At 44.3% G+C, this 15,156-nt stretch overlaps 1 protein-coding gene across 10 annotated transcripts in view; it reads left to right on the plus strand.

The window, feature by feature from the left end:
- Nucleotides 1-11,652, plus strand: part of LOC147619394 (ARM repeat superfamily protein) — a 165,785-nt gene extending 154,133 nt beyond the window's left edge. For all 10 annotated transcript variants that reach the window (XR_015261847.1, XR_015261846.1, XM_086773028.1 and 7 more), the window contains 3 exons: nt 10,816-10,913; nt 11,018-11,077; nt 11,181-11,652. Coding sequence is in view for 8 of the 10 variants with exons in the window: in XM_086773028.1 (XP_086629154.1) it covers nt 10,816-10,913; nt 11,018-11,077; nt 11,181-11,399 (377 nt within the window). In the remaining 2 variants the exon portion in view is untranslated. The remainder of the gene's footprint in view (nt 1-10,815; nt 10,914-11,017; nt 11,078-11,180) is intronic.
- The last annotated feature ends 3,504 nt before the right edge of the window (nt 11,653-15,156 follow it).

The raw sequence follows: 15,156 nt of genomic DNA on the forward strand, positions 1-15,156 counted from the left end.
AAGATATGTTGCGCCAGGCTTGCCCAGTTTGGGTTGAAGTGAAACAATTCCCACCAATGTTTTGGCGTGTTTTACCAGGTCTCATGCGAGGTATCGGTGATGTCTTGGTGGTGCCTCGAATGACATCTAGAAACCGAAATCGTCTATGCATGTTGTGGGATACTGGGAGACCTAGGCCGACACATTTGCGTGTCAATATGGCTGGGCTGCAACCTTTAATGTATGAATTGAGGTGGGATACATTTGTTGGCCATTGTTTCAAATGTGGTGAGATGGGCCACTTTGTCTCCGAATGTCCTAAGAAAGAACAAGTTGTTGCTACCAAGGATATCGTTGATGGGCAGTTGCCCGTGGATAATGAGCATGATGCTCCTTTACATGATGCCCAGCACATGGATGTACATGTGGATGTTCAGAATGAGGTTGAGCAGCCATGGGTGGAAGTACGTGGTAAAAAGACACGATTTGTTGCCCCGCGGGGGGATTTCTGAGATGCTGTTCCTGCCATGGGATGGTCATTACCCTTCGGCACGTGCTCGGGAACTCCAAGGGCAGTCTGAGATCACAAATACCATGTCAAAAATGCAATGCTTCAAAAGGTTCGTGATTTGGCAGATTGTCCTGGGCCTAGTACACGGCCTTGTTGATTCCTTTTCTAGGAAGGCTTATGAAAATTGTACAATGGAATGTAAAGGGTATTTCTTCGTGCCAAAAGCAGTTCAGGCTTTGGCGTACAACTTTTTGTCATGGTTGGGATGTTTTGTGTGCAGTTGAACATAAGCAGCATAAGTTGGCTGGCAAAGCCTATGTATATAAGGGGTTTCATGTTTTCTACAGCGGACATCCTGCTTCGCAGTCAGGTGTTATGTTTGCTGTTCGTTCGCAGTTTCAACCTTCTCTTGTGATTCAAGATGTTCATGGAAGATTTCTAGTGATACAGATTGTTTGGGATGATACACCTTTATGGTTGTTAGGGGTGTATGCTCCAAATAATGCTCGTGCACACCGTTTGCTGTGGAATGACTTGTGTGCTCTTTCAATCTCTCATCCTGGCTTTGTGATGGGAGACTTTAATATGTGTGTCTCCAGGGAGCAAGCCACGTCGCCTCATTCGGTAATGGATGGCCCGGAGAGAATGGCGTGGGAAGCTTTTGCAGCAAGGTCGCTAAAACAAGACATGTGGTCTTGGTTGCATCCAGATGAAAGGGGTTACACTTATGCCTCACAACAGTTTCAGGGCACTTATGCTAGATTGGATAGGATGTATATTTTACATCAAGATCTCTTTTTGCCAGAGGTTCTTACTATGATGGTTGATCAGCAACAGGTTTTCTCGGATCATTGGCCGCTTGTGTTTGAAATGGTCTATCATCCTGTGGATGCATATAAAGGCTTGTTGGGACGCTTGCCTTTGCGCTTAAATCACACTTTTTTGGAGCATGAAGTTTTTGATGTTTATATGCATCAGTTGATACGACATTTCTCCACAAGAGTGTCCATGGCTGATTATCATGCTTGGCCAGTGTTCCTTACCAACACTCGGAAATTAGCGCGGCATTATGGTCTTGCTAATGCCTCTATACAAAAACAGCATGTGGCTCTTCTTGAGTCGCTTTTAAAGGGCTTGCATGCGTTCATGTTTACTGACTCTATGGATGCTGAAGTTGTGGATGCCATAGAATGGCTGAAAAAGGAGCTATCTAGGGTGCAGGAAGCACAATATGTTCGCTTTAAACTACTTGCACGTCTTGATGCTTTGCGGGATGCTAACTGTCAATCTCATCGCTTCTATGATAAGTTGCATCAAAAACATATGCGTGAGAATATTGTTAGGCTGATGGATGTCCAAGGCAACCTTTTTACTCAACCTTCTGAGGTTATTCAGCATTGCATCAGGTTTTATGAAGATTTGCTTGTCCCTCGAGAGGATGTCTCGCCGGCTGTCCTGGCTACAAGGGAGTCATTGTTTACTGAAGTACGATATCAAGTTGACCCTGATGTGGCGGTTCAGCTTGATGCTCCTGTTACTCAAGGGGAAGTGGAAGCTGTTCTCTCCAAACTTCCCATGGGAAAGAGCCCTGGTTAGGATGGTTTGACAAATGAGTTTTTCCGAAAATATGCTGATCAGCTTGCAGAGCCTTTGACGCTTATTTGTCAAAGGGTTTGGGATGAGGGATATATGCTTGCCGATTGGAAGTTGGGCATACTTCGCCCAAAGTCCCTTCGCCTACTTCTTTGGCTCAATGGCGCCCATCTCACTTATGGGTATTATGTATAAAATCTTTACAAAGATTTTTGCCAATCGCTTGCAAAAGGTGCTTCTTACTCTTATTCATCCATATCAATATGGATTTGTGCATGGAAGGAATATTTTGTGCATGGAAGGAATATTTTGCATAATATTCTTAATGTTCAAATTGGAGTGGATTATGCCAAGGCAAAGAGGCAAGAGATTGTGATGGTGCAGCTGGATCTTGAAAAAGCTTTTGATCATGTCAGCTGGTCTTTCCTTTGTCAGTATGGAGGACTTTCGGATGGTATTTCTCTCACCCGTTCTCTCCGGCAAGGCTGTCCTCTTAGCCCTCTTTTCTTTGCCATTGCCACTCATCCTATGTTATCTCGCCTAGATGCTATGGTATCGCATGGTGAAGTAGTTGGTTTGCATCTCCCTCATGGCAAGCAATTGGTTGCTCAAGCCCTTGCGGATGACACTTTCCGAGATGCTGTGATACCTGGTCGTACAGGCCATATTCGTTTCGTCATATTCGGCAGCACTTTAGGGTTCCTCAGACATTTCAGCCACTATGGGTTAACATCATGCATGCAGTTGAACCTTTTACTCCATTGCCTCGGCCATCTGTAGATCAGCCTTGGCTTGATTGGGCACTATGTAAATCTGGTGACTTGATATCACTTTCAGCTAACCAGGTCTATCATAAGCTCGTATCAGAGAAAGATTGGGTTTCAGCCAAGACCAATAAGGTGTGGGGATTGCACAAGTCTAAATCATGGTGGCAGAAAACTCTTATGCGTGGTTGGCAGTCTAAACTTCCTTACCAAGGTAAGGTTTTCATTTGGAGGATGTTGGTGGGAGGGTTACCTACACGGGTTCAACTCAGCCGTCATAAAATTACATTGGCCTCTTGCTTCTTCTGCACGACATGCACTGAAACAATTATGCATCTGTTCATGAGTTGTCCAATGGCCCGTCAGATTTGGTCTTTTGTCTCTCGCGTTTGGGAGGCAGTAGAGAGGTCTAGTGTTTCGGCTCATCAGTGGATATTTGGGATTTGTCCTCAAGTCATTACTTCGGACAGTCACCTTGTGATATTCCATTTCCTTAGATGGATAGGACTTTGGCATATTTGGACTACACGGAATGGGTTCATCTTTGGTTCCTTGTCTGGAATACATGGGCACATTCTACGTATCCGTGGTTTGCTGCTTTGGCAGTTTTCTTCTCTTCTCTCAACTCAGCTACTGGATGCAGATGTTATTTCGTTATGGTCTACGGCGGCTCGGCTGGCTCATCTTTGATGCTTTTATCTGGGATGCTTATTTGGCTAGGAGGCTTTCTTATTAGTGTACAGGTTTGCATGGTCATGATCCTTTAGAGGATCTTTTGTGGGGGGTTTTTGGGACCATAGGTTCTGTGTGAGCCATGTGGCTGATGTACATTTTTACATATAATATAAAACACCATTTCACGAAAAAAAAAAAAGAGAGAGAAAGAAAGAAAGAAAGAAAGCTGTATTAACGTCTACTAGAGGCCGAACTCGACCTGTGAGACAAATCAATGTACAACTGTCAATGTCTTCTGGATGTCCAGAAAAAAAAAGGACAAAAGGAAAGTACTGAGCTAGTGGGGGGGTGTGATGGATGGAGCACTACTGCTAGAGGCTCAGTATGCAACCTATATGCGCAGGGTATACAAGAATGCAATGCAGATCTGTCTAGCTCCAACCAGTACCATAATGGGGGTGTAATATGTGATACATAGGCGATGGCAAGGTAAAAATACCTCGGAGCATGATCTCCGGGTGTGAGTGTAAGTGAGCTAGCCGCTCCTGGATATGGTGCTGATGTTGAGCCCGTATCTCTGTGATCTCCCTCTGATGTAGTCTGGGAGTCTGGTAGCCTGGTGCTCTCAGTCTCCGTCTGGCTCGAAGGTCCGCAGCGTGCTGAAGTGTAACCCCCTCTTGTGTCAGAATAGGCACTGGGATAGATCTTTGGAAGAAATCAATGAGCTGGAGCTGTCACCCACCTCTCCTTGTGGTATGAGTCCGTAGCAGTGTCTCTCTGTGGCGTTGTGTCTCTAGCAAGAACTGGCCAAATCTGCGTTGGTCTGCGGACTCCATGATCTGGCGAAGTGAGGGATGTCCACTGAAAATGGTGGTGTATCTCTCTCTAATGACACTATATGCTGTGCATCTGCATACATAATGTTCCTCACTCTCAACCTCCTCCTGGCATAGTCTGCATATCCTCTCTGCTATGGGGATCCGTTCTGCCCTACCTGCCTCAATGTCAAGCTGGTGTGACGACACTCTGAGCTGGCCGGGGACTGAGAGAGAGAGAGAGAGAGAGAGAGAGAGAGAGAGGAAGGAAGGAAGGAAGTTATATTAACATCTTCATAAGACCCAAAGGGTCTATGAGACCAAAATGATGTGTACATAGTGTCCATGAAATCTCGTCATGGATGAAATAAGAAAAGCCAACAGTAAACTAAACTGAAAACTGAAAGCTAAGATCTCAGACTCTTAAGATTTTACAAGATGAAGAATCTGGATCCTACTATGCCAGGTATAGGGTACAATAAATGATGGGATATGGAAGAGCTGAATAAAACAGTCAATTAACCATGTATGTTAGGCAAGGGCCCATACGGGATGTCCATTATGGGTGATACAAGAAGCTAGAGATGTCGATAGTCTGCTGTAAGGATGAGGCTGCTCGATGGCGGGCCAGGATCTCCTGAACCCGGGGCTGATGAACTGGGGTTGGTCGGGGTTCAACGGGATGAGGGCGCCTAGCTCTCTGGAGTGTGCGTGCCCGATCTGATGTAACTCCCATGGGCCTGCTGCGAGGGGGTATTGTGGTATGGCCTCCCGTATCGACTGTGATGAGCTCTAGTGCCTCCCTATCTACCCCTCTAGGCACTGGTGATGGTAAGCTGAGAGGAGGGCTGTTGGGGGCGAGGATCTCTTAGTCGTGACTCTCTATGTCGGCTGAGCTCAGTAGGAAGAGTCCAAGGCACTTGGGTACTCTATGATCTGGGATAAGGGTCCAAAGCCCTCTCTGAATAGACAGTGAAATCTCCCTCTGATCTCATAGTAGACTGGGCACCAAACATAGTGCTCCTCCAGCTCAACCCCCATCTAACAGAATCTACATGTCCTGTCCTCTCTGGGTATCCACTCAGCTTTGCTAGTCTCTATCCTCACTCTATGGGATGATACCCTAACCTGGCCAATGTCCTCGTAGCATGGGACATGAAGGGATGGAGATAACTTGGTCTCTGTATGAAACCATGTGTTGTGAATCTCAGGAAATGATCTATGTAGTACTACATCTGCAATGAGCCTACCGGTGTGATTCATGTGTTACACGTGTATAGCCCCATTAGATCGTATCAGATCATCCAGTTCCTATCCTCATGTGTAAGCCTAATGTATGGGGAATTTGGATCATACTGAAATGGAGGGAGCCGGTCCCTCTGTAATCCATGTGCCTAGAACCAAGTGAGTATTGTGCCATACCAAGATGAATGCTCTCCTCCGGCGGCTATCTGTTGTGATGACTATAGTGCAAGTCGGGAGAGTCGAAGTGGATCCATTTCCCTCACCCTCTATATATAATTGATTGTCTGGAACAGGGCCTCCAACATAGGAGCCACAGCAAACTTTGCTTGGATGATCTGGCGGGGAACAGATGGCTTGTTGCATATCATCCGTGATAGCATCATGATCTGAGGATGTTCTATGTGTTGTCAATCTGTCGGGGATAAATCTAGTGCCTAGAAGGGAGCTGCATACATAAGTGTGAGGGGTGACTAGGGTGTCAAAAAGCCAACCTTTCATCCTTGGCTCTTGAAAATGTGCCTGGAAACATTGCCTCTCCAATGAGACTAGAGCTACATATCCTCTAGTGCCTTTGCTGCATGTCTCATAGAGAAGTGTGGACTAGTGGAAGGTAGCTCCAAGATAAACATATGAGGGCACCACTTCAGCCTTGCTACCAATGTAAATGATCTCTATACGGCCTGCAAGTAGGTAAGAGGTGTGGAATACCATAACCTTTGGTTTTCCCAAGGTTGACTGAGAGCCCCCTCTATGTGCAAAATCCTATAAAGTATCCATGTGCTTATGTAGCCCCTCCTCAGACTCTGCAGTGAGTATAATATTATCAGCATATAAAAGGATGGAAACAAGAATACCTCCTAGAAAAGCTCCTCAGCCTCCAGTTTTGTCATTAAAGTTTTAGATCTCATCTATGTGAAGTACAAAGAGGGTCGAAGATAGTGGGCATCCTTGTTTCACTCCGGTGGTTGTAGAGACCTCCTCAAATAGTCCTCCCGGCGGGCATCTCACCTTGCCAATAACTTACTCATATAAGGCAATGATAGCCCATATCATGTCAAACGGGACCCCGAGATGTTGTAAGCACTATAGGAGATGGGCCCGAGGCATTGTATCAAAAGCTTTGTAGAAGTCCACAAAGCAGCAGTATAGTCAGTGAGCCTTCTCAATGATAGCCCAAGCATGAATATGTGATCCAATGTGGAGAAGGTCCTCCTAAATCCTGCCTGCCTTGGTGCCCTGTATCCCTCTCTCTACTAGTGTGTTGAGCTCAGACTCAAGTATAGATCCATAGAGCTTTGCCAAGATATGGCCGACCATGATGGTTTTGTAGTTATTAGGATCCATGGGGTCTTTTGCCTTATGGATAGGTGCAATAATGTGTAATGACTAGGTGGGGGCAAAGCCCTCTGAGAGGGCCCTATTAAACATATGGGCTAGGAGGGGTGCCAAGGTGAAGCTTGCATAAGAGAGGTGCTCAGCCATAAGGCCCTTGTGATCCTGTGACCGGCTGTTCTGAAGCCTGCATATAGCCTTTGCCACCATGTAGAAGGTGGATGCGGTGGGACGTGCATGAGGTGGATGTGGGAGGGGGAGTTGGTGAGGTACGTGGTATAATGCGTGTGCATAGGAGTGCCAGATGTGTCGGTTTGTGATAAGGGTGGGTAAGCAGCATTGCTGGATCCTATGCCAAGCCTCGTCAGAATTCTCGCTCAAGAAGAGTTGGTATAAGTCATCATGGTGTTTACGACAATGTGCTCGTTTCTTGCGGGCAAGTAAGGTACTGGTTAGTCTGTTCAACTTCACACTTCTGGATTTGGCTGGTAGCTAACTCACGCAAAAGATATGCACATGTGATACGGCATTCGTCGTCATACCAACAATTCTGAGGCATGGTACCAATGTGTGGGCTTTGGCGGTGGACGGGCGGTGGTTGTGAAAACTGTCGATGGCGGATGTGTGGATGATTGTTGTGAGCTCAAAGATGAGGATGGTGAGGGGTGCAAATGGGTCTACATCCAAGAGACGACGGTAGAGCTGATCTGCATAGATAAGATCACAATCATGGGTGAAATGGATCTTGAATATTTATGCACCTAATGTGAGAGATGAGAAGGTGGCCTTTTGGTATACCATCACAAAGCTCCTCCACCATGTAGATCATTATAGTTGGAGGGGATTTCAACATGGTTGAGCAGCCCTCAGACAAAAAGGGTGGCTTTAAGGATAGAACACGCCCCTTGGAGAGATCCTCATGGGAGAGATTCACACTATCCTTCTACAGGAGCGATTTCACAGAGGATGACCTCCAAAGGAGGCCACTCTTTATCTTACTCTTTGCATGATTGGATGGTTTTATGTGGATGATTGGAGCCTGGATAGGGGAGCCAGGGACTCAGATGGCATTCCCCCTTGTCCATATCACTAATTCTATATATTTGGATGCAAAGACTTCACATGAGGAGTATTCCATTATATTTTTATCAAATATTGCTTTCTGCAGAAGCCCCTTCTCCTCAAGGAGATGTTGCACAACAGAAAGTCTGGGGTGTTGGCCCCGATGCAAAGTGGGCAAGAGCACGATTTATGGGGGAGAGAGATAGTGATGGTGGCAAGCAAGATAATCAACACATTAAGCAAAGGATTAATTGGGGGTTAAAGGAAAGTACAGGAGTCATGGAAAGCATACGTGCATTATAATATTTTGTTCTTTTTGTAGGAAAGACCCCCCTTTACAAAAGTGAAGCATATGCTGCCACCACATATGCCATATGCCAAACATGATGCCAAGTGTCCCTAAAAGGGGTCACTTTGCCACATCATTGCCTACATAATATCCTTGTAAGAGGCTGTTCCCACACAAAAGAACTCACACCATTACAAGATTTCCCAAAGCTGGATAGGGTGCAAGGAACAACAAAAACCGCCCCTTGGATGTGAGCTCTTGGGAAAGTAAGGGAAGGAGAGAGGTACGAGAGTGTGCACACAAGGCACCGGGATATGACGGGATGTGAGGTGTGATCACCAAAGTATACCAAAAACAGTGTATACTTGAGTGAGCTTACACAAGACTCTAGGAGGGTTGCACAGGAATAGGTGTGCCTAGATGATGCATAAGTACAAGAGTGGCTATAGATGCTTCCACTTCACAGTTTTTCCCCTTTATGAATGAGAATCCCCAAAAAGTCGCAGCACAGAAGCTTTGATTTTACCCGAAATTGATGTATGCAAAAAAAAAAAAAAAAAAAAAAAAAAAAAACCCGAATCATGTTTACCTCAATGAACAAGATGCTTACTGGGGCAACTAGACTATCCAATCTCCTCCGTGTAGTATGGCTGTAGCGATCCCCAAAGCAAGAAGCCCAAGAGAGCACGCTTTGTCACTTACTCTAAAGATGTGTCCACACTAGCCCATGCCGAAGATCTATGTGTTAAGAGTATGTATAGGCAAAAGCATAGACAAGGAAACAAAAAGAAAGAAAAGGAGAGAGAGCACTTGTTGACAAGATCACCTTTATTAAGCAAGGGGCTTGTACAATGGCAATAGCCCCAGATCCCAAAAAACACTAAGATGCACAATTTCTAACATTATGTGCCCAAACCCCCATGTGTACATGTGCTTTGCTTTAAGCCAATAGACTCTCCAACAGCAACTGAATGCCCTAGTGAAATGTCAGGCATACCAAGGGGCTCATGAACCTTCTCTTTACTTTTACGTGATGCACCTACTAAATTTGCAAGGCCAATTTTCTGACATAGCATGGCACTCCAATGCCAGGCTTCTCCTCACTCGATAAATGCATAGGATCCCTACTCTCAAGCCTCATTGGGAGAGCCATGATATCTCTCCAGTGATACTCATACAGAAGGAGACAGATCTCTCATTTCTTTTGGTTATTCTTACATGGTGGTCTCCCCACCAATCAGTGGAGATCAGTTTTCAGTGTAGCACATTCCTGTCCTAGGTGTGCGGCAGATTTTGAGACTGTGCAACATTGTTTATGGGGATGCAGCACTGCACAGCAAATTTGGGGTTCTGTAGCCCAACTTATGGGCAAATTGAGTGGCCGAGCCATGCATGTGACTTGGGGGGCAGTTGCTTGGCTCTCCCAGTCCGGTTCGCAACTTTTTTATGAAGGCAATGGTACAGATTCTGCTATTTTCATTCGTAGAGGTATTGCCTAGCATGGTTTATTGCAGGATGTCCCTCACTCTGATTATACACCCCCCAGACAGAGGATTGACACCAGTTGGGAGATTGTTGCCAATATTACAACATGGCAGATCTGGAGAGCTAGATGCACGGAGGCTATTGAGGGTGTCCAGATTTTTGGGTCTCAGTGCATAGTACTATACGGGGTGATATCATCCATACTCTTATGGCTACTTGGGCTCGTATTTAGGGGCCCTCTCGTTCTACGCAAGCAAAGCGCGTGATATTTATGCGGGAGTGGGACCATGGCATCTTCTTTTTCTCTAGTACCACAGGTCTTTCATGGCATCATGATGCTCCTCAGTGGTTGAAATCACCTTACATATTGGGGTGATTCTATTCTTTTCCGGCTTATAGCTATGATTGTTGTATGTCTTTTTCATACTTAATAGAAGTCTCTTTCTGGGAAAAAAGAAAGAAAAAGAAAGAGAAGCTAGCAGAGGTAACTCTTCCCTTGCAAACTTGTAAGCAATTTCTTGTTAAGTTGGAATAGACTGGTCTGGCTCTCTATAGATGGCATCATGTTCACGTCAGTTGCGGTGTCCAATGTCCCTTTGTTTGTAGTCTTGTGGCTGCTATATTTTTGTAGAGGATACACTAGAAGGGCTAGCGGTGGACTGAAGAAAACAACTCTAAATAGGGATAGATTTAGCCCGCGCGGGCTAAATATAGCAGTATGAGTCTATAGAAGCCACAGGTCAATGCGTGACGCTATTACAAGCTGTAAGTATTTAGGTCTGGAGCCAATCTAGCTTAGGAGGTTTATCCGATGCCCATGACATGTAATGCTGTTGTGAGATGGCGTTTATATGCTTTTAGCTGAATCAATGTTTACCCTGGTGCCTTGGTGTTTTCTTACATGGTCCAAGGGTGGTTCAAACCTAGTTGAGCTATGGTTGGATTGGTGAGGGATCAAATGTCGTCTATACGTGGCTATAAAATGTGTGTGCAGGCTTTGTTACCACTTGCACATGCATATGCATGCCATCACTTATCTAATGGAGACCAAATCATATTCTGCAGTTAAATTGGCAGCACTTTCAACAATACAAGTTCTCATTAAACAGTTACAAAAAGATGAGCGTGAAGGAAACAACAGACAGACACTGTGTATTATGAAGGTAATTGTAAACCGCATCGTTCCAATATATATGCAAAAAAAAATAGGTTGTGCTCATTCAAACTTTCACTGAATTCTAATGAAAGTTCATTTTGAAACTTTCAGTCTATGGAGTCATTGCTTCTCGATATTCTAGAATGTCTTAGCAGCATTAAAGTTGGACAGGTATACTTCGATCCTTGCCCCACTGTAGTGTGTTGCAGATAAATATTTATGCATATTTGGACCTGTGAAAAATTGGCAGCCTCACCATTATATTTTTCTGCAGGTGCGTGTAGCCTGCCTTGAATGCATGGTGGCTATGCTTGAGACTGCTCACATCAGGCTATCCTTGGTGAAAAGTGTTGGAGAAACCGTGCGTAATCGAATGTCGTTTTTGTACGAGTCGGAAAAAAATACCTCAATAAAATCCCTCATGCAGAGTGTTCTTACAACGCTGCAATCTACTAGTCTGGATATAGCAAGGACATGTGACCACACAAGTTGATTGGGTTTGATCTTACAAAAAAATATTGACAGTCAATCTTTAGCTATACAGAAACTTATAGAATCTATAGGTCAAATGATAAAATGGCATCCATTCTTTCCTCTCATTGTTGGCATCCACAAATAAATGGGCTATACAGGAAAGAGTGAGTGAAGGATGCAAAACAAATGTGATATTATATTCTTTTGCTCTGTCCTCAGGTAGCTTTTAAAGTTCCATTTGAAGAAATCAAACCAACGCTCGTGATGTTGAATATAGTGTCACCCATCCAAGTGCTATTTTTATTCATGTTCGACTAAAGTTAAGAAAACGATCATCAATGTGATTAAAATTGTTTTCGTTGCATATGGATATGCAATTATTGTTAGTAGTACATTTGTTGAACATTGAGAATTCTGGCAGATCCAAAAGTTGCAATATTGTGGAGCAATCAGAATCAGGTTTTCATGCAAGTTCAATAAGTTGCAAAGGTGGTGGTTAAGACATTCCACCTGATCCCAATGTAGTGATGATGTGGCAGTACACTGCATACCATCATGACCAACCTTATAAGAAGCATCTGAACTTTGCTTTAGCACACAAGGAGGTTACAAGCATATGACACATTGTGGCAACTCACCAGGAGACCACCAACACGACCAAGAGGATGAATGAGGGGACACTTCTCTCACAAAGTCCAATAATGTGTGGCTTACTTTTACAATGAGAAGATAAATGAGGGTGGCGTTTCTTGCAAGGATAAAATTATTGCATGGGGTGGTGGAATGGTGAGCCGCCCCCTATTTTGCTACCATTAAGGGCCATTTTATGAAGAAAAATCATCGACTTTTGTGCTGATGATTTGACAATCTCACATAGCTATAGAGTGAATGCATCCTTGGAGGCTTCTAACAAAATGTATGTTCTATAGTTGAGTGCATTGTCATAAGGCTTGATCAATTGAGCACAAGGCTTGACCAGTTGATGATAAGGCTTGATAAATTTTCCTACCAAATTTTAAGAACTTTATTATACGAAACAAAGTGAGGAACCTTTTTATCATGCATCAGGCCTAAAAAGTATATTTGAATAGTAGATTCTATTCAAAGCTTAAATTGATTTATCTATAATTTCTTGAAACCAATATCAATCTTTTCCTAAAAATATACATATATATATAATTTCTACTCGTTTACTTCTTCACCCAAATCATTTAATAAGAGTACAAAGCTATGTAAGTGAGTAAAGAACATGTTGCTTTGTGTGAAGAGTCATCTTAATTAAAAAGTGAATGAATCAAAGCACACAAGAGATGGACAGATGATTTTTTTTCTCTTCTTCTCTACAACCATAATATACAAGAGGTCAATCCATAGTGTGAACTCAATTACATGAGTTGACATAGTATTTTGTTATAACTCTAGTACACTAAAGTGGCATTGGCGACATCATGTGTAACTCTAGTACATCAAAATGGCTTTCACACAATCTAAACCACTTGGCAATTCAACACCCATAATTTCACCAACCATAAAAGACCCATACCTGTACTAGTTGGCACCGTGCGGGGGGGAGGTTGTGTGGTGTGAGGGCACCGCGCATGGCAAGTAGGGTGATAGCATGGCAAGGTTGGGGGGTGAGGCGGGGGTTTTGTGGCGTAGCATCCCTCTCCTTTCCAAGAGCCATGCCCTCACATCCCATAGCCCGCCCTCTCGGAAGCCATGCCGTCATACCCCACAACCTCCTCTCCCCATCCCTAACCCTATGTCATACTATCATACCCCACAACTCTCCCCCCTCTCTCGAGTCCCAAGCCATGCCATCATACTCCGCAACCCCTCCATCCCGTGCGTTGCAATCATATATCCCCCCACATCCCTCTCCTCGCCCATTAGTTGTGCCATCATATATTCCCCTTTTCTCTCTCCTTGCCTAGAGATGCTAGGTACAGCTAATATCTTCTTGGTTTCCCAATCTACCTCAGCCAAAGGCCTTGTTTTGCTTACACCTTTCTAACTTAGAAAGTCATGGCTTAGCATTTACTGGGACTTGGGGTCTCTCTCGTGCCAAATGTTGATTCTATCTCACCAAATAGGCCACTTTGCGCGGGATTGCCCTAGGGCTAGGAGTCATAGGAGGTAGCGCAAATGCATTCCTCAAGCAACACAACCTAATGCTCCAACTCGGCCAACCTTTCGCCAGGAGTGGTCGATCGTCTCTCATGGCTTCCCTCTCTAGGTGAACATTGGGACATGGGATATTGGCTCTCACAAAAGACAATGTACACAATGATGATGTATTGGGTTAGAGTGATGAGGTTTTAGAGCCATCCTCACATAAGAATATTGCATCAAGACAGAATGCCTATGTTCATTCCTCCTTGCTTAGGATGGACAATATGTAGGATGCACTTGGTATGGATGCACATGACACGTTGCCATTTTATGAGGCCTCACAGGATGTAGAGTAGAATATATGCCATGATTCCTTGCAAGGAACCCATGCATTATGCATTTATGCAAAAACTGTGGAGATTCTAGGACAAAGTGAACATGTTGACATTGGGCTTTGCTCCAAGGATTGCCCCCTTCTCTAGCATTATGGGAGGTGGATTCAAACTCTAGCCAAGCAGTTACTTGAGTCCAAAATTAACATGAGAATTATCTCATGGAATGTACAGGGTCTAGGGAGGCTTCCCACTTGTTGGTAGGAAGCGCCTTATTTAGGATCAGCTCCACCCTTGCATTACAGGTGGACCTGTGGATGTGTTTCTCTTGTAGGAGCACAAATTAGATATGCGTCAGTGTTGTAAAATTAATAAGATCCTTTTTGGACACTTTTTGGTCATGTGCATAGGGCCTTTATGCTCCACTTAAGCTTGCCTTAGCTAGCTTAAGCTTTGCCTAACACCACGAAACAAAGGTAGAATTGCGCAGCTTGTGCAGTCTTCTTGTCATTCAAGAGCTTCGCTTTACTGTGGTTGAAGAGCTTCAATCGCCAAAGTGAATCGCGTAGTTCTCAAAGCTCTATAGCCTTACGCAACCTCAATAGCTCTACAACCCGTCCATACAGCATCGCACAGCCTCCACAGTTCCACAGCCCGTCCACCACTATGCATCTCAGTGTTCACATCGCTTTTGCCTCGTGTTATTGGCCATGGTGTTATCATACCTATTGGATTATGTTTATTCAAGAGGGAAAAAAGTTGGGTATCTTGAATATCTATGCATCTAATGTGCAGGGAGAGAGGTTGGCCCTCTACGGCACCATCATAGAACTACTATGCCAATATGCCAAGTTGATCATTGGATTGTTGGAGGAGACTTCAACATGGTTGAGCAGCCCTCTGACAAAAAGGGTGGTTGTGAGGGTAGAACACACCCTTTGGAGAGAGAGACTCTTGGAAGAGATTCATACTCTCCTCTTATGGCAAGGATTTTTGGACAAAGGATGATTTCCAGAGGAGACCTAACTTTTTATCTTACTCATAGCACAACCATAGAAGTGAGGATGGATGCATCTTTGCACGGTTGGATAGATTTATGTGGATAATTGGGGCTTGGATAGAGGAAGTTTTATTGCCATCTTGCATGGCCATCTTTCATGGTACTACCAAATTGTATTATTGCTCGATTGTCTTATGCCTTGGGAAACTTGGGAGATAGAAGGGTGTACCTTGTGTTCGCATCCCAGACTCTCTCTATTAGTCGATGACAGTGGTGAGCACAGAGCAGGGAAGAACTTCTATATTGAACCCCCTCAAGGGATAATTATAGAC

Source organism: Cibotium barometz, chromosome 33 (genome assembly GCF_041138505.1).
Source record: "Cibotium barometz isolate CiBa-2024 chromosome 33, ASM4113850v1, whole genome shotgun sequence".
In the NCBI taxonomy this organism is placed as follows: Eukaryota; Viridiplantae; Streptophyta; class Polypodiopsida; order Cyatheales; family Cibotiaceae; genus Cibotium; species Cibotium barometz.